We start from the raw sequence: 20,339 nt of genomic DNA on the forward strand, positions 1-20,339 counted from the left end.
CCAGGCATTTGCAGGGCATGTGTTTCAAAGACTTGACAGAGAGACGTTGTCTCTGTTAAAACATGTGAGATGGTCATACACTTTACCCATCTAAGAGTGGATGGCTGGATTTTGTATTTTTCAAGTGGTTTGTTGTTGGCATATTCGTTAAACACCACTGAAGGACAGGCACCAGAGGTGGCCTGTCTTGCAACATTTCCCAAATAACTATCGTTACCTCTGCTTAGGGAGACCACCCACATAAGGTCATGCAATGTAGGAACACTCAGCCTCAATCTGCTTGTCCCATTTTTGCTTTTAGTCAACTGTGTTATTAAATCAAAACATGAATGGCATTGTCTGTTAGTGAAATGTGAAGAAGATGTGTGTGTTTAATTCAGTGACAAAATTAACTCATGATAATGAAATAATTCAAGTTAACATAAGTCTTGTGAGAGATTAGATTAGTAAGTATATAATGTTTAGTATCATTAAAACAAGCTTTTAAGTCCAGTTATACCTCAAACTTTTTTATGAGCATTGTTAAGATTGGCCAATTGGTTCACAGTTGTTTAAAATTTACCTTACAGCAGCGTAGATGTGGCAGCCAGTTTCAGACAGACTGGAAGAAATAGGGTGGATGTATAAGGTTAAGCTATAATGTAGATGTAGAAGGTTAAGGTAGGGAATGATGCTAAGTCATGAAAGAGTCCAGATGGAGACTGGAGAGAGTCCAGGTTTACTCATTAGAAAAGAAGCTGTGGCTGTGGCTCCTGCTTTAGTGAATTGGAGTGTCCAGACTTTATTTTTCTGTTTTAGTGGATTGTGGGCTTCAGAAGGTTGAGATGTATCAGTCTTACAAGGGACTGTATTTCCCAAACTCTATAAGTTTCTGAATTTTGCTTTATCTGGAGAGTATACCATAATTGAGAAGATTTCTGTGTGGTCAAAACTGTACAAACTTCAGGCATTCAGTGAACTTACCTTGCCTTGCAACACTTTTGTCAGTGGCGTTACATCTGAGGAGCAAATTGTTTTGGGAAGTGTGGTCAAACTCGAGAAAAGTTGTAATGGTTTTTCGCAAATTGTAAGCAAGACTTTAAGAACGTCTGTCAAATTGACAAATGCAGAAGTTATTCAGATAACATTGATAAACTGTTGCTATTAAATAAACAAGAGCAATTTCAGCAAGTTTATTGTGTCATCTAGCTTTATTTCTAAAACCCAGCTAACAGATCTGCTAGGACTAATCTTGAGATCATCATAAAAGGAACTATTTTGCAGTGGTATACAGTTGGCCCTAGTCAAATTCTAATGAGCTAAAATTAAGATAAAATCCTATTGTACATTTGCATTCCCCTCCCTAGGAAGATTTCTCCTTCATAAGGGGGAGTCATAGCTTGCACCTACATTGTACTTCCAAACAGCACAGACTGACTGTCCCACTGAGTTCACACACAAAAATACATACATATATTCACTCATAGATGTTTGTGAATTGATACCTAGGCTCACAATAATGTTCCCTAAAAAAAGTGTTCACAAAAAAGACACAACTCAGTGGAATATTCTTATACACAGGTATCCAAATGTTCATGACTAATCGCAGACTTTCGAGATGATTGGCTCAGAGATGTTGCTCAAAAGAATCCTGCAAGACACTTCAACATTGAGGTATTAATTGGTTAGTAACTAGGTGCAGACTTTAAACATAGACATTGACACGTGGATGTTAACTGTTTTAATTCTAGCCACTCACTGAGGACTAAATATCTGGTGGGAGGAGATAAAGACAAGTGTATGAATAATATGTGAAATCGGTAATTATATGTTGATTTATAATGAGATAAGGTTCAAATTTAGCAGTAGTTTCAACTTATTTAGCACAACAGTAATTTTGGTTAATTGTGTGCTAGATATTTATGAAAGTATTAAAGTTAAAGGTACAATCGGATTGGTACATTGTAGGTCTATGTGGTGAATTACCATGTTTCGTGTAAAATGCTCAATCAGTTAAAAGACAAGAAAAAATTTAGTTATATAAAGGAGCAGAATAGTAGTAAACAGAGTAATTCCATCTTTGTGTGTTTCGACTGTACTGTTTTGTTAAGTTGTATAGCTGTGAAAATGTTTCATTTTTTTATTATTCCACTACCATATTTCAAGCTTTTAATGAATTCATGTATCTTTAATTTTCTCTTAAAGTGAAATAACTCTGTTTTCAGAATAATTGCAGGCAGTTTTTCTAATGGCATGGTGGCTTTATGGGATATTGAATCATCATCAAGGTTATTGTACAAAATGTGTGGAAAGAGGAAACTAATATATCCATATCACACATTTCAGCCGCATGGTGGACCTGTCACAGGTTGGTGGGAACGCTGGTACACTAAAATTCACAGTGAAATACTTAGTAGTGTTTATAGTTATTATATTATTGTCCTTTTTTTCTTTTTTAAGCTCTTGCAATGTACCCACTGAACGAGCGATTTTTAATGACTGGTTCATATGACAGAACTTGTAAATTCTGGGATACACATGACACTGCTGAACCCATCACTTCAACATTCAAGGGGCTGGTGACGGATGGAATTTGGCTCACACATTGGCCATCAGCTGTCAGTGCATATGATGATGTTTACTCGTAAGTAAAGAAAACATATATAGTTCTAATTATTTGTTTCTTCATTTACTAAAAAACAATGATGTGATAATTACTGCGAAATGATTTTTTTTTTCTTACTGACAGACGGTGCCACACCAACTCTACAGTGATGCCAGTGCGCAACTTTGGGTACAGCGGCTATCCTGTGATGGCACAGAACTCTGTTGCTTGGGTGGGTTAAGTGATGTGGCTGTTCAAAACATTGAATTTCATTGTGTGTCAGGCATAGGAGCATGAGAAGAAATTGAAATAAAGCGCGATACTTTCTGGAAAAAAGTCTTTACATTTATTCACTTTCTTTTTCTTTTTCAGACCCTTTCATCATCAGATTGGGTGAATTCTGTTGCACAAGGAACTTCTGCAGGAGAACTGTCAGCCATTTTTCTGCATCAGCTATTAATTGGTGTTGATACAGAGAAGGGCATGAAGAACAAACGAATGGTAATTTTTGTGATTCTTCCTACTCTTAAATGGCTGTTGTGTCACACAGACCATAAATGTTAAGCTTTGAGTCTGGTGCGTCATTTTTCCTATCATTTTAGAAACTTGAATTTGTTCCTTGAAGTGGACAAATGATAGAGCACATTCTAGACAAGGAAAAGATTCAGATTGAATCCCCCCATAAAACAATGCAGTTGATTTCTCTGCTAGTTAAAAAAGAGCTCAGTCTAGGGTTCAGTAATGCTGTGGTTCAATAAAAATGAACACTACATGGCCATGCTGAAAAGTAATGCCTCCAAATTTTCTATGTGAACACTGTTAAAACTTTTTAAATAAAACAAACATTACCAAAATTCTACATCTTCATTCTTCATCTCTGCATATTTATTTTTCAACAATGTAGGAAAAGACAAATTGCTACGTACCGTAAAGAAAACACATCAAGTTCCAGACAAACACAATTAAAATATGCTTACATAAAGCTTTCGCTTTCGGCCATATCCAGGGGGTGGGGTGGGGGGAGGGGGGGAGACACACCATTAACACACAGAAGCGAGAACACTTCACGCACACACAAGTGCCAACTCCAGCATGTAGGGCCCGATGTGCTGGAGTTGATGGTTGTGTGTGTGTGTATGAATTGTGCTTGCTTGTGTGTGTGAATGATGTGTGCCTCTCTCTTACTGATGATGGCTGTGGCCGAAAGCTTTATGTAAGTGTCTCTTAATTGTGCATATCTGCAACTTGATGTGTGTTCTTTACAGTAAATAGCAGTATGTCTTTCTACAATGTTTATATTTGTACCTGGAGTTTTCAATGTTTGATATTTATTTTTCAACATAGTCACCCTGATGATGAACAGTTCCTCCCAACAAGAGACCAGTTTGTTGATACCGTCACTGTAGAATGTCTGGCTTTGTTGATGGAGCTATAACCTCACCTCCACATGCACTGCTTCATCACTACCAAAGTGGAACCCTCAAAGATGCTCTTTAAGTTTTGGAAACAGATGAAAATTGTATGGAGCCAAATTGGGACTGTATGGAGGGGGATTGATGACTGTGAACCCAAGGCTTTGGATTGTTGCAGATGTTGCAGCACTCATGTGAGGTCTGGCATTGTCATGCTGAAGGAGTGTGTGCTTCATGTACAGATGAACTGTTCAAATTTGAAACTCAATTACAGCATGCTGTTTCTCATTCACTGACAGTTACGTCACACAAAGCCATGTTACAGGCTATAGATTGGAGCCTAACCCAAGGCTTTGGATTGTTGCAGATGTTGCAGCACTCATGTGTGGTCTGGCATTGTCATGCTGAAGGAGTGTGTGCTTCGTGTACAGATGAACTGTTCAGATTTGAAACTCAATTACAGCATGCTGTTTCTCACTCACTGACAGTTACGTCACACAAAGCCATGTTACAGGCTATAGATTGGAGCCTTATAGCACCAAGGGGCTGAAAACATGTAGACAAGAATAATAAAGATGTAGAATGTTAATAAATTTTGATTTATTTAAAAAGCTTTAAGAGTTTTCACATAAAAAAATTCAGAGGCATTATGTTTCCTCGCGCCCTCCTATATTAACTGAACAAAAACATTTACATTGCTTCAGAAAATGGTAATCACTTAATAAATTCATAATATGAAAGTTTCTATGCTACTGAAATGCACACATAAAAGTACAAACACTGTCCTTGCTTTTAGAACCATTAGTTCCTTCTTTAGGGAGGAAAGAGGGATAGGTTGTAACGTTAAAAAGAAGTGGCAGATTGGGAGACCTATCCTTCTCCTTCACAAGGAACTAGTAGTTTTGAAAGGTAGGATAGTGTGTGTATTTTTACTGAATATTTGATATCAAAAGGAATTGCTGGCCAGCATTTTTGTCTCGTCAAACATTTTAGTTTCCTCAATTAAGTTTTTCCTTTTGTGTTTGAGGGGGGGGGGGGGGGTGCAGTGAGTGTTTGAACACCACAGTGCACGACAAAGCATGGTTCTATTGGAAGTGGTATGTGTTGCTATCCTCAAAACCTATGAACTGACTCATTCAGATAATTGTAGGGGGACCAGACCTGCAGTTTACTCATTTCCAGAGTCTAAAAAAATGATAAATGACAGATCATGAAAAAGTGGAGATGTTCAGTCGCAGAAAGATTATCAAACAAGTAAGCTTGGCCAAAAAGGCCTCCATCCAAATTAGACAATACACACACACACACACACACACACACACACACACACACAATCACTACCTCTGGCTGGCTGATGAGACCACCAAAAACGTACTTGTTTGACAGCCTTCCTGTAGTGCCTATCTGCTATCTAACATCTCCACCGTATAGTGCGTAGAGATCTGTCCTTTTCTCAATATTGTCATTATTCCAGCCTGGATTTTCCATTATTTGGTAAGGAACAGATTAAAATCCTAAGACTGGCAGGATAAAATCCGTGGCCTTTGGATTGTTAGTCTGGCACTTTACCACTTAGCTACGTTGTCACACTTAGTTACGTGCAGTTCTGCTGAACGTGTGCGCACACGTGTGTGTGTGTGTGTGTGTGTGTGTGTGTGTGTGTGTGTGTGTGTGTAAATTACATGTTCTATCCTATTACTCCTTGTTAATGTCACCTTCACAATTAATTTGTGCCAGATGACGATGACTTAATGTTCGCTAGTGAGTTGGCTTATTGCTAAGACACTTGACTCAGGTTATGGAAGGTGATGGTTCATCCCCCATCTGTCCAACCAGGTTTAGGTTTTCTGTGATTTCCCTAAATTTCTTAAGCCAAATGTCTGGCTGAGCCAGATGCAGCTCCCTGCCCTGTTTTAGAGGATCATTCTGAGCCTTCAAGGTCCGGGCAATCGCAGAGGGTGGGCTTACTGGTAGTTGGGAGCTCCAATGTTAGGCGCGTAATGGGGCCCCTTAGGGATACGGCGGTTAAGGAGGGGAAGAAATCCAGTGTGCACTCCGTGTGCATTCCGGGAGGAGTCATTCCTGATGTGGAAAGGGTCCTTCCGGATGCCATGAAGAGCACAGGGTGCAGCCAGCTGCAGGTGGTGGCACATGTCGGCACTAATGACGTGTGTTGCTTTGGATCTGAGGAAATTCTCTCTGGATTCCAGCGGCTATCTGATTTGGTGAAGGCTGCCGGTCTTGCTTACGAGATGAAGGCAGAGCTCACCATCTGCAGCATCGTTGACAGAACTGACTGCGGACCTTTGGTGCAGAGCCGGGTGGAGGGTCTGAATCAGAGGCTCAGACGGTTTTGCGACCGTATTGGCTGCAGATTCCTTGACTTGCGCCATAGGGTGGTGGGGTTTCGGGTTCCGCTGAATAGGTCAGGAGTTCACTACACTCAGCTGGCGGCTACACGGGTAGCGGAGGCTGTGTGGCGTGGACTGGGCGGTTTTTTAGGTTAGAAGGCCTCAGGAAAGTGCGGGATGGGCTGCAATGTCAAAGGGTGCTTGGCAATTACAGTACGTGCTTGGATCAAGGAACAGTTGGAATTATAGTTGTAAATTGTTGTAGTTGCGCTGGAAAAGTCCCTGAGCTTCAAGCGCTAATAGAAAGCACAGAAGCTGATATCGTTATAGGTACAGAAAGCTGGCTAAAGCCTGAAATAAGTTCTGCAGAAATTTTTACGAAGTCTCAGACGGTGTTCAGGAAAGATAGATTAGGCAGAATTGGTGGTGGAGTGTTTGTGTCTGTCAGTAGTGGTTTATCTTGTAGTGAAGTCGAAGTAGATACTCCCTGCGAATTGGTATGGGTGGAGGTTATACTTAACAGCCGAATTAAGTTAATAATTGGCTCCTTCTACCGACCCCCAGACTCCGATGATACAGTTGCGGAACAGTTCAGAGAAAGTTTGAGTCTCGTAACAAATAAATACCCCATTCATACGGTTATAGTTGGTGGGGACTTCAACCTACCCTCGGTATGTTGGCAAAAATACTTGTTCAAAACCGGTGGTAGGCAGAAAACGTCTTCCGAGATTGTCCTAAATGCTTTCTCCGAAAATTATTTCGAGCAGTTAGTCCACGAACCCACGCGAATTGTAAATGGTTGCGAAAACACACTTGACCTCTTAGCCACAAACAATCCAGAGCTGATAGAGAGCATCATGACTGATACAGGGATTAGTGATCACAAGGTCGTTGTAGCTAGGCTCAATACCATTTCTTCCAAATCCATCAGAAACAAACGCAAAATAATTTTATTTAAAAAAGCGGATAAAGTGCCACTAGAAGCCTTCCTAAAAGACAATTTCCATTCCTTCCGAACTGACTATGCAAATGTAGACGAGATGTGGCTCAAATTCAAAGATATAGTAGCAACAGCAATTGAGATATTCATACCTCATAAATTGGTAAGAGATGGAACGGATCCCCCGTGGTACACAAAAAAGGTCCGAACGCTGTTGCAGAGGCAACGGAAAAAGCATGCGAAGTTCAGAAGAACGCGAAATCCCGAAGATGGGCTAAAATTTACAGACGCGCGAAATTTGGCACGTACTTCGATGCGAGATGCCTTTAATAGGTTCCACAACGAAACATTGTCTCGAAATTTGGTAGAAAATCCGAAGAAATTCTGGTCGTATGTAAAGTACACAAGCGGCAAGACGCAGTCAATACCTTCGCTGCGCAGTGCCGATGGTACTGTTATCAACGACTGTGCCGCTAAAGCGGAGTTATTGAACACAGTTTTCCGAAATTCCTTCACCAGGGAAGACGAATGGAATATTCCAGAATTTGAAACACGAACATCTGCTAGCATGAGTTTCTTAGAAGTAGATACCTTAGGGGTTGCGAAGCAACTCAAATCGCTTGATACGGGCAAGTCTTCAGGTCCAGATTGTATACCGATTAGGTTCCTTTCAGATTACGCTGATACAATAGCTCCCTACTTAGCACTCATATACAACCGCTCGCTCACCGATAGATCTGTACCTACAGATTGGAAAATTGCGCAGGTCGCACCAGTGTTCAAGAAGGGTAGTAGGAGTAATCCATTTAACTACAGACCTATATCATTGACGTCGGTTTGCAGTAGGATTTTGGAGCATATACTGTATTCAAACATTATGAATCACCTCGAAGGGAACGATCTATTGACACGTAATCAGCATGGCTTCAGAAAACATCGCTCTTGTGCAACGCAGCTAGCTCTTTATTCGCACGAAGTAATGGCCGCTATCGACAGGGGATCTCAAATTGATTCCGTATTTCTAGATTTCCGGAAAGCTTTTGACACCGTTCCTCACAAGCAACTTCTAATCAAGCTGCGGAGCTATGGGGTATCGTCTCAGTTGTGCGACTGGATTCGTGATTTCCTGTCAGGAAGGTCGCAGTTCGTAGTAATAGACGGCAAATCATCGAGTAAAACTGAAGTGATATCAGGTGTTCCCCAGGGAAGCGTCCTGGGACCTCTACTGTTCCTGATCTATATAAATGACCTGGGTGACAATCTGAGCAGTTCTCTTAGACTGTTCTCAGATGATACTGTAATTTACCGTCTAGTAAGGTCATCCGAAGACCAGTATCAGTTGCAAAGCGATTTAGAAAAGATTGCTGTATGGTGTGTCAGGTGGCAGTTGACGCTAAATAACGAAAAGTGTGAGATGATCCACATGAGTTCCAAAAGAAATCCGTTGGAATTCAATTACTCGATAAATAGTACAATTCTCAAGGCTGTCAATTCAACTAAGTACCTGGGTGTTAAAATTACGAACAACTTCAGTTGGAAGGACCACATAGATAATATTGTCGGGAAGGCGAGCCAAAGGTTGCGTTTCATTGGCAGGGCACTTAGAAGATGCAACAAGTCCACTAAAGAGACAGCTTACACTACACTCGTTCGTCCTCTGTTAGAATATTGCTGCGCGGTGTGGGATCCTTACCAGGTGGGATTGACGGAGGACATCGAAAGGGTGCAAAAAAGGGCAGCTCGTTTTGTATTATCACGTTATAGGGGAGAGAGTGTGGCAGATATGATACACGAGTTGGGATGGAAGTCATTACAGCATAGACGTTTTTCGTCGCGGCGAGACCTTTTTACGAAATTTCAGTCACCAACTTTCTCTTCCGAATGCGAAAATATTTTGTTGAGCCCAACCTACATAGGTAGGAATGATCATCAAAATAAAATAAGAGAAATCAGAGCTTGAACAGAAAGGTTTAGGTGTTCGTTTTTCCCGCTCGCTGTTCGGGAGTGGAATAGTAGAGAGATAGTATGATTGTGGTTCGATGAACCCTCTGCCAAGCACTTAAATGTGAATTGCAGAGTAGTCATGTAGATGTAGATGTAGATGTAGATGTAGATGGTGATGGTTCTTTTGAAAAAGACACAGCCGATTTCCCCTTCCATCCTTCCATAACCTGAACTCTGTTCCATATCTAGTGACCTTTTTGTCACATGGCGTTAAATCCAGAAGCTTCCCTCTTTAAATGTTTGCATGTATAGAAACTGCCAGTAACAGATCAAAGATAAAAGGCAAAACAAGACAGTAGAAGCAGAGAACAAAATTAAAAAGTAAAGAATTGGCAGACATGGACAAAACTCAAAAGAATAGCAGATATGATATGGTGAGGAAGAGAGAAAGTAGAAGGAATGGTGGGAAGTTAGAGAAAAATCCACATTTGATTGGTTCAGGGAATGGAATAAGGGTGGTGACTGCAAAAACAAAGGAAAATGATGGAAAAAGATAGAGATGTGAGAGATGGTTTTCCATCTGTGAAATTTGAAAATAGTGACATTGGAAAAAAGGTCTCTGTGTCTCATAGATGCTAAAATACATTAAGGTTTTGCTGCAAACAGCACTGCATTACTCCTGTTCTAGTCCTCTCGTTGACTGTTCTAATTCATTTTTCTACCTCCTCCTTACATTCTCTTCCACTGTCTGTCCCTCTAATCCCAGATCATGTGGGGAACATACAGGTGTATCTCTCTGCTCATGCACTATTATGTATATCAACTATCTACACAGACTAGCAACTGCATGTTGGTTTTCTTATGTTTTCTATGCAGCTTCCTGGCACCAGATTGCATCCTCCAAAAATCTCTGTAGCTCATGAGCTGCAACATTTTTGGTGACCCCAAGTAATTGTAGGCAACAGCCTATGTCAACTAACATAGCAACTGTGCTGTGTCATTCCAAACATCAAGTGCAAATCAATCGCGCATCAGCTGCTTACTGCATCATCCACGTACTTCAGACATCAAGAACTGATTTACTGCATGTCAACAGATATAGCAGTGTCACATACAGCACTATTCATTGACCACCAGAACCCCATTCTATGGTTCATGCAACATGAGATTGAATTGGTGCTCACTGACGTCACAGTTGATGAAACTAAGTACAATTATGTTGTCGCTGCACTTAACGAAGATGTGGCAGGATATTTTGGCCTTACCATCAAGCATTGACTGATACACGACACTGAATAATGCCCTGATCATGCATCTATCCCAGTCCAAGGTAAAACAGTTTGAGAAGTAGTTGCACACAGAGGAGTTAGGTGACTGTACTCCTTAGCAGTTGCTGTGCTGGTTACGAACACTAGCGAGCAATGCTGTTAATGAGGTCATTGTAAGGAACATCTGGCTCTTGTGGTTCCCTTCAGATGCACAAAAGATTGTTATAGTCTGCACTGGACATCTTGATGTGTTAGTGCAGACCACAGACTGCAGTACAAATATGGACTTACAGAACCACTACAGGTGCAGATGATGGAGCTCACTGTACAAGTTGCTGCACTGCAAACAAGACATTCCATTCACATCACCTCAGTGACATCGCTCACTGGAAAACACAGCCGACCACCTTCGTCAAATAAGATCTGTTGGTACCACAGAAGGTTTGGACTCAAGCACAGAAATGCATTCTGCCATGCGAGATGGGAAACATGTCAGGAAGTCAGTAATGATGGTGACTGGTGTTCCAAGGAGCAGCTGTCTATTGCTTATTACTGATCTCTGTAACAAACTCCAGTTCTTGGTGGATACCAGTACGGTTGTGCCTGTTTATCCGTCCACTCATGTGCCTCATCATAACTGTAATGGTCGTCACCTCTTCACTGCCACATCTACAACAAAGACAAATGGTTGCACTAAACCTAAGCCTATGTTGTAAGTTCAAGTGGCAGCTGTGAATAGGACACATCCCATAATAAGAGCTGACTTCCCATTGTTAAATGGTTTGTTACCTGTCCTGAGACTTCATCGACCACTTGAGACCACCACCAATCAGGCCAATCCAGCATGTGTACATTTTCGAACCTGTCTATTTTTCACCGTCTCTCTCCCACGTCTATCACATACAATTGATTTAGCTTTCCACTCTTATTAACTCGTGCACTGTGTTTTAACAGTAATCTCTGCCTTTCATATTACACTGTCTTACACCTTTAAGCTCTCACTTTTTCAAATCTCGACTGGTGCAGTCCCCAACAGTCAGTCTTTCCTTCTCATTCTGTTCAGTAAATCTCCCTGAACCATGGTTCTGGATGACTTTTCCAAACTACCTCTTTTCCTGGACTCCACCAGACCTTTTCCTCCACCCCTCTTTCTTGCCCTTCAACCCTCCTGCCATAAAAAGGTGCCACTGGCTCCGAAAACTTACAAACTGTAATACCTTTTATATGTGTGTTCTCCTGCCACCGCTTGGTGAATAGATTTATTATCTATCTGATTACATTATATTTACCTATGTATGTGTCTGTCTGTCTATCTATCTCTCTCTCTCTTTGTTGAGGTAAGTAGGTATCGAATGAATGTTCATTTTTTGTAGTATCGGATGAAGGAAGGCGAAAGATCAAAAGAGTAGGGTTTCTTACGTAGAATAATTGGTTAGAAAAGAGACTGTCACAATATAAGCGTTCAGTTAATAAGGCCTTCGTCGAAAATAGACGACACACACACACACACACACACACACACACACACACACACACACTTACATTGTGATAGTCTTCCTGTCGTGTCATTCTGCGACTACATGGTGAGTAGCAGCTTTCCTTTCCATAATATTGTTCCATTCTATCCTGGATTTTCCATTGTTTGAATAATTGGTTAAGACGCAGTTAAAAAGTAGAGGGAACAGAACACCACCCAGTGGTTCCCACTTGATGACACAGCAGTTGGGTGACAACCATCTACTCAGAGAGAGCTGTCTTATGTACAGATAAAGAGTGGAGATGGAAAGCCAATTAAAAATGCAGATAGCACCCTGTTCCCTTGTTTATACTAACCTCTGCAAGAGTGACATTACTGACTAATTTATTATTGTTGTCACCAGCTAGAGAGACAGGACTCATTTATTCCTGTTCCAGATCAGTTTCCTCTTCATTTCTCCCAAAATTCAAATAATTCTTTTCTTTCTTTCTGGTATTACTTGTTTAATACTTTTTTGTTTGTAACTATGTTTTTAGTGTATATTTGGTTTAATGCTTATGCCTGTAAAGTATCTTATGTTATTTTTTACCATTACCTGTGAAACACTTTGTTGTACACAGCTTTGCCATATTACTTTATTTACAAGTTTAAAGGAGGTAATTCTTGTTTCAGATTCTGAGTTATGCAGAGCTTATTAATTTCAAAGAATCTTCTTCCACATCTGAACTGTCTGGAAGTGCTGGGAAAGACGAAAAGAAGGAACTCGTGCCATCTGAGACTGTGGAGCAACAGGCATCAGCATCCAAGTCCACGACTGGTGGTGTCCTTAGCTTAGGATCATTGAATTCTCAGATTTCTTCTGGTATTGATTCAGGAGAAAATTTAGAAACTGTTAATGTTGCCAGTGGCACACATTCAGAAAAGGCATGTGGATCTAGCATGGAAACGGAGGTGGATGAATTATTACCCAGTGAAATCAGAGATGATAACAAAAGTGTGAATGATCCTGTTTCAACTGTTAACGGAGAGGAAGGACTGGACGAGAGTCAACAAATAAATGACAGTGTCAGTGTGAGCGAAAACTCAAGTGATCTGAAATATCTGCTGAAGACTGAACAATATTCTGAAGATGTAACATGCACAAGCTTCAGCTCTGTAAAGGATTGCGACATAGATGTGTCAACGTGCGATGACAGTCAGAGTGTTCTGTCTTCACAGGTGAACTCACCCACATCTAGCCAAGCCTCTGATGCCAACAAGCAGTGCAAGAAGAAAGAAGTTCGTTGTGAGCAGAATGACTCGCAGCAGGCAGAGGAGAAAGCACAAGAAACTTTGATATTGAAGCCTAGAACTTACAATGATGTCGAAAAAAGCTTCGGAATTGTTTTGTGTGATTTTCCAACGGTATGTACAAATTTTAATAATCATACATCATGCCTTAAGTACTGTGCCTTGTGTATGAAAAATTACGTTCACCTTTTCTACAAAATGTTTGCAACTATAATTAGCCCTGTTCTCAGAGTCTTTTGCATCATGATTATGTGCGAATAAGGGACTCTCTCTCTCTCTCTCTCTCTCTCTCTCTCTCTCTCTCTCTCTCTCTCTCTCTCTCGCACCCTGTGTGTGTGTGTGTGTGTGTGTGTGTGTGTGTGTGTGTGTGTGTGTGTGTGTTTGAGGGAGGCGATTTCAATAAGAAAAACAGAAAATGAAGTGTGTAATCAGAAAAAATGGTACCTGGTGATAGAAATGGTTACATAGCTCACTGAAGCCATGCCCAGGTGCATACAGTACAAAACCCTGGGACTAAAATTCTTTCCTCATAAATTAATGCAGCAAGAAATCAGAAAATAATGTAGAATATTGTCGAATGATGTCACCATTATAGAAATAACCATGTAAAGAAAGATATTAGAGTCAGAACAGGCACATGACAAGAAACAGGTATTTACAGTAAAAATCATTGTTTCTAATACATGATATTTTTAAGTCCTTCATTCAGTTTTTCATTTTACAAAAACTTTGCATAAACACACTGTCGGAATTAATAATTATAGTTTTCAGAGGCTGATAGGCACATACACCAATGAATCAAACCTTATAACTACTGCCTACTGAGAGCTCAAATGCTGCCAGGCATGTGGCACAACAGGGAAAGTGGGAGAATCCACTACCATTAGCAACTTCGCTCAAGAAAAGATTTTTATGGGCAGAGTCTGGGAATGGGCATATCAGAAAGGGTGAAGCTGGTAACTGTAAACAACACATACATTTGAAAAGTCTTTTGTGAGCTGGCTCTGTTAAGTAGTGTGTCAGTGGTGTTGTGTCACAAATTGCAATGAAGCAACATCTCTAAATCAAGTGTTCAAGACATTCTCCAGAATTTTTTGAAGAAGAGAAAAATGGGAGCATAGTAGAGCCCACACACCTTGACACCTCAACAAAAGGAACGATACGTAGAAGCTTGCGCAACTTGATTGAAATGCAAAATATGAACAATTATTTTCTGGAAAAATTGTCATGAGTGAAGAGACTTACTGTTATCAATATGAACCTGCCATAAAATGACAGTGTGCAGTAATTCACATGGGTTCAACTTTTTGAAAACATAAGAGACATTGAAGCCAATGTGATGTGTTAGTTGAACAACATCCCTAAGAAGGACTTCTCTGAGTTTCAGATGGTTGTGTGAATGTTTTGTGCACTGTACTTAAGTGGGGCGACACCATAAAAAACACCTGAAGCATTAAAACCAACATCTTAACTTCATTCTATTTTTCATTAATCTAGTCCCAAAACTTTTTGGACTAAAGGTGCTGTTGAGGAAGTGAAACAAGTTTTGAAAGTGAGTAAACCGTGAAGCACAGAAATCTTAATGTTTAATGGACAGTTTTATTGCTGTACAACAAAACTAGCATCTACGTTAAAATGGAGACTCACATGAAGGTACAGTATTCGTACAGCTGTAGGGATCATTAAACCAAGCACAAACAGGGTAAAAGTTATGCTTTGTTTCCTTTTGATTTTGCATTCAATATTTATGCTGAAATTTAGTAAGTCAGTTACTGCACTAGAAAAGAAAAGCCAGATATGTTTGACAGAGAACAGTCTCTAGGGCTTTGAGAAATTGGAAGCACGCATTAACAGATGGTATTCATTTCTCATCCTTCTATTTTTGTTCCGCGTGTTTATGCCATGAAGCCTCTGTAAATTTAGGTGTATAAAAAGTGGTTTGAAGACCAATTTTACCGTGTCAGATTGTTGATTCTAATATTAAGTATTAATATTTGATTGCGGCCTCTCTCCATCTTTTTTACCCCCTTCTTCTTTCCCAGATAATGAAACTCGGTTCTTGTATGATCTGAGTTTAACCACTCTTCTATGACTTTCATTTAGGTATAGTCTTACAGTGTTCTGGGCTCGTTTAAATCTGTTTTTCATGCTTCATGTAACATTTATAGTGACATTAAAATTAGTGGAATGTAAAAAGTCAGACCCAACAAGCTTTTTTTCTGCAGTCTTGCTGAGAATGTCAATTCATCAAGTGTTGCAACCAGCTGTCTTATATCATACATAAAGAGCACTTTGAGTGCTGTAACACTTTATGACATATTTGACACTTTCCTAGTGCTTGTGTAATGGAACATGTATTGCATGCTGTATCACTCACAAAAACAAAATATTAAATCTGTAATAGCTGTCTCACTTGGTTTGTTAATAATCTACAATAATTGTCTTCTTCAGCTGCCTCACAGCTTAAGTCTCTATCCATTTTATACATAGTTTTAGTGTACGAGAAATGTAACAATGTGACAGAAACAACTGGAGGAGGATCAAAAGAAAGAGTAACAGTCTTGTAACAATATTTTTAACATAGTTATTTTTAATATTTCCAGGATGATTTTTCACAAATGCCACAGGAAGCCAGACGTTGGATGCGGCAGTCTGATCAAATGAGAATATTTCCAACTGAAATGTATCCAGCAATATCTATTAATCGAGTAAGTTATCCTCAGGTAACACTGTCATTGTTTTTATGAACTGGTTTCAGTTTTGTGAGGCAAAAACCATGATTTTTTTTTTATTTACCTCCCTTTTTGACAATTCTTCCGTGCTCTATACTCAGCCAGTGCCACATTTTGCAGAATTGCCAAGCAAGTTGACGCGTCAGATAATACACTGGACTCGCATTTGAGAGGAGTGAGATCCAAATCTTTGGCTATAAAATTTAGGTGAATTGTAGAACTGTTCATTTCAAAAGAACATAACCAATTTCTTTCACCATACTTGTCTAATTCTAGCTTGTGTTCCAACTCGTAATTATACCGTTGTTGATGGACAATAAACAATAATTTTTATTCCCACCCTCTCATCATTTCTTCTGTGCAAAACACAGCCTGAACAGTTTGCAGATTTCCATCCCACCTGCCATACATTAGAGATCTGAAATAATTTCCAGATCATCCCACCCACAATCTCAATAACCATTGCAGGATCTGTGAATATCTAGATAAATATCAGACAGAATTGCAGTCAGTTCATGAAAATGTGTAGTTGGAATTTCAGCTTAATCAATTATGAGATCTGTCATGTTTCTTTGCGATGTCAGGACTCTGAACTGTCCAGTAACCATGACATAACACATGTTGTGGATACTTCACAGCATGAAACTGAAGACATCTCACAAGGCATGTCAAGGAAGTTGTCCTTCAAAAAATCTAAGAAACTAGGTGTTACAGAGGTGACAGATGTTAATTTAGAGATAAGGGAAGGAGAAAGTAAGACCGAGAATAATGGCAGCATATAAAACCAGTACAAGTACTGAAGGAAATAAAAAAAGAAGACGATGAAACAAAGAAAGCAAATAACAGACGTTGCAGAGTGCAAAAGAAACTACAGAAAATAAAAACAATAAACAAAAATGTTTTGGAGAATATTGCCACCTGTAAAAATTTTTGTATTGAAGCAAATACTGATATTGCAGGTGCTGTGTTGTTGAATACCCTTTGTAACAGAATTTGTGTCATCACTGTCAGTATAAAGTGTCTTCTTAGCTGCACATATTGATGATAAATTAGCAGTCATCAGACTGACTAAAAGTGAACAGTGTTTTCACTCACCTGTTGCAGTCAGTGAATGGTGGTAGTGTCTTGGTATCATCATCCACAGTAGCTGTGTGCTGATTTTCAAGAGTGAGTTAAGGAGGTGCATCAGACCTTTAGTGGCTGTCTTTTTCTTCGGGTGGAGTGACACCATAATATGTGAGAAGTACACTCTACCATGCACTTCACAATGGTTTGCATAGTATAGATGTAGAAGTAAAATTAGAAATGTTCTATGTGGTGCCTTAAAAATTTAACAAGTATGTGTTACGAAAATTGGGCACAGTCAAAGCTATGACACTAAAGAAAGACAATTATCTTGATCAACCTATTAATTTTGGAAGCACTAAATCATTGATTGCAGTAAGCAGCTTGATTGGCAAGAAAGTTGGATCTTGATAAATAAAAAATGTTTAAGGAAAAATTATGTTAACTAAAATTGATGATTTTCATAAAACAAATGGCAAATGTAAAACAGAACTGTGCTTACAGTTTTTAAAAGGAAAGACAAACTATTAAGCAGCAGATGAACTCTGCAAAATGTTATTTCTGGATTAGGTTGGGGAAAATGTGAATCAGCAGAAAGTGTTTGTTTGTTAAAAGTAATAACAAAATATTTTAACTAGCTGGCTGGGATGTTAGCGCCAAAGACCATAAACCAATCATGCAACTTGCATCTGAATTAGAAGATTCAGGATGTGCGACTGTTTTTCTACCTTTCAGCTACTACCCAAGGGCCATGCAATGCATATCACTCACTCACTCCCTCCCTCCCTCCCTCCCTCTCCCCACCCCCCACCCATTTGTCTGAAAATTTGCTTCCAAGATTTCTCAATGACTGTTCTTCAAGGCGCATTATGTGCCTTCTTGGGGGAGCTTTGTGTGAACACTTTGTAGGAAAGCACACTTGCTTTCAAGGATGCAAAAAGTGCCCACAGGTGGCTTCTTTCACTTTTAGAAAGAGAAATAGATTGCATGAAGCCATGTTGAAGTTGAAAGTTACGTAGTGAAGTGTTTGTTTTTGAACTTCTAAAACCACATACAAGATTTGGTTGGCATATAAGCTGGTATATTGCTGTGGCGGTATGAGTTTCCTTATTGACTGAACTTTGGCGATTTTATGGCAATATGATTTGGAATACATGTTACAGGATAGCAGTTTTTATTTCTTAACCTACATTGTTCAGGCCTGAATGAATGTCATAAAAGTCCACCTGCAATACAGAAAGTATGCACCAATCTTTTGTCCACATTTTTTGTACATTTACTTTTATTAGACAAGCATGATTGGAGAATGTAGGTACATACAATGACCACTTGATTTTTTGGTTTGGCTCTTGCTTGGTCCTGATCTGTTTTTACCTTAATAAGAAATGTTCTGAAGTAAATTTGATGAACAAATTGAAGACTATGACCAGAGGAGGAGAATAACTCCAGTACTAAATTAATTGCTCTCGGCATACATTCACACCTGAACCCAGTACTGTTGTTTTGAGTTTATGGGTGATAGGTAGTAACAGAATATTCTGCAAAGCAGAAAACAACTCCTACTAGAGCTTCTAACAGCTATAACTCACTATTACAGATTAATGGGGACTTGCTTAAAAAATGTCGTTACCGCAATGTGGCCAGCTACAACACTAGGAGAAAGGCTGAACTTCACTATTCTGGCTTAAATCTAATAAATCTAACTTTGGCACAAAAAGGGGTGAAGCATATTGCCACAAAAATATTGGGTCACTTAACAAATAGCATCAAAAGTCTGACAGATAACCAACCAGCATTTAAAAATAAATTATAAGAATTTTAGAATAGCAGCTCCTACTCAGAAGATGAATTTTCTGATATAAATTAGTAATTTTACAATTACTTAAGAAATTGAATTACGTCATATAAAGAAACCTTTCATTAAACTGACATGTTCCACATCGTTACAAATATTGTGACTTGGACACACAACTTAAACAACAATTTCAGTACAACTTTATTAGACTGCAGTATGTACGCCAATCACCATAACATACACTAAACACAATTTGATAAGGCAAATGTATCCGATAACTGAGTGCGAGCATAGTGAGGCAGAGTTTAAATAGGCTTTCACCCGTGGCAGACTCTTATCGGAAGTTCACAGTAGTGCTCTTTCACAGCACACCCTCATCGATGACGACACTCTGCAAATGCACACTGCTTTGAAGTGTGCATGTATTACTTCAACAAAGTGTCATATTGATGGTCTATGGAAAAAGAATTAATTAATCTAATCATGTCATTGTGCAGACTGTACACCGAGCCATAACATGGCCATTCCCCCCCCAATTCCGGTCCCTTCCATCCCCCCCCCCCCCCCTCTCTCTCTCTCTCTCTCTCTCTCTCTCTCTCTCTCTCTCTCTCTCTATCCCTCCCTCCCCTCCTCCTCTTGCGTGTGTGCGTGCGAGAGAGAGAGAGAGAATGTTTTCTGTTGGCCAACAATGTGGAGGCTCTGCCCAGCAGTCTAAAAAGACAAAGTTTCTAAAGGCCCCCACTTTCCTCAATTATATATCTTGAAGACTGGTGAAGGGAGTCATGTGTAAAGACAGAGTGAGAATGGGGACTGAATGTTATATTTTTTTTAGATCTGAAAGCATGCTATGTACTCTTATATAATTATATGCTTTTTTTTTTTTTTTTTACAGGTTGCTTGGAATCCAAACTTCAGAAGTTTCTTTTGGATAGCAAGTGGTTACCAAAGTGGTTTAGTTGTCTAAAGTGTGTCTCAGCAATGTATAACAAAGATGTTGCAAGAAATGTGCTCATGATCAGAGATGCATATAGCTAATATATGCATATTTTGTTTTTTGTATATATGTTTGTATGTTGGTTATCTTTTCTGAGTATTTTAATAAGCATTTTTGTTTAAGACAGTACCTGTGAAGCATTTATATTTATTTATGGACTACATGTCAAATGGATGTATGATTTTTATAAAAAATATTTACAACTCATATCTGTTGACAAATCATTTAATGATCTTGAGATTTGGTTAGGCCTCTGTACTTTTTACGAGTGTCAGTTTGAAGAAGAAAGTTCTTAATGATCTGTGGTGCTGAGCAGACCTCCCAATGTCACCCTCAAGAAGTGCTCTCATGTCATTAATGATTGCTACTACACTGTTCTCACTAGACCACTTGAACAGCAATACACACATTTCCAGAGTTTCAGCAACTTTTGGGAAGCTCTTTGTACAGATACAGAGGAATGGCAATTATAATTTTGACCCTTATT

At 39.4% G+C, this 20,339-nt stretch overlaps 1 protein-coding gene across 4 annotated transcripts in view; it reads left to right on the plus strand.

The window, feature by feature from the left end:
• LOC126277997 (uncharacterized) overlaps nt 1–20,059 on the plus strand; it is a 277,984-nt gene extending 257,925 nt beyond the window's left edge. For all 4 annotated transcript variants that reach the window (XM_049977675.1, XM_049977678.1, XM_049977677.1 and 1 more), the window contains 7 exons: nt 2,205–2,347; nt 2,440–2,623; nt 2,729–2,816; nt 2,957–3,085; nt 12,649–13,380; nt 15,870–15,974; nt 19,751–20,059. In XM_049977675.1, the coding sequence (XP_049833632.1) occupies nt 2,205–2,347; nt 2,440–2,623; nt 2,729–2,816; nt 2,957–3,085; nt 12,649–13,380; nt 15,870–15,974; nt 19,751–19,822 (1,453 nt within the window). In that variant the 3' untranslated portion in view covers nt 19,823–20,059. The remainder of the gene's footprint in view (nt 1–2,204; nt 2,348–2,439; nt 2,624–2,728; nt 2,817–2,956; nt 3,086–12,648; nt 13,381–15,869; nt 15,975–19,750) is intronic.
• The last annotated feature ends 280 nt before the right edge of the window (nt 20,060–20,339 follow it).

This window comes from Schistocerca gregaria, chromosome 6, assembly GCF_023897955.1.
Source record: "Schistocerca gregaria isolate iqSchGreg1 chromosome 6, iqSchGreg1.2, whole genome shotgun sequence".
NCBI classification, from domain to species: Eukaryota; Metazoa; Arthropoda; class Insecta; order Orthoptera; family Acrididae; genus Schistocerca; species Schistocerca gregaria.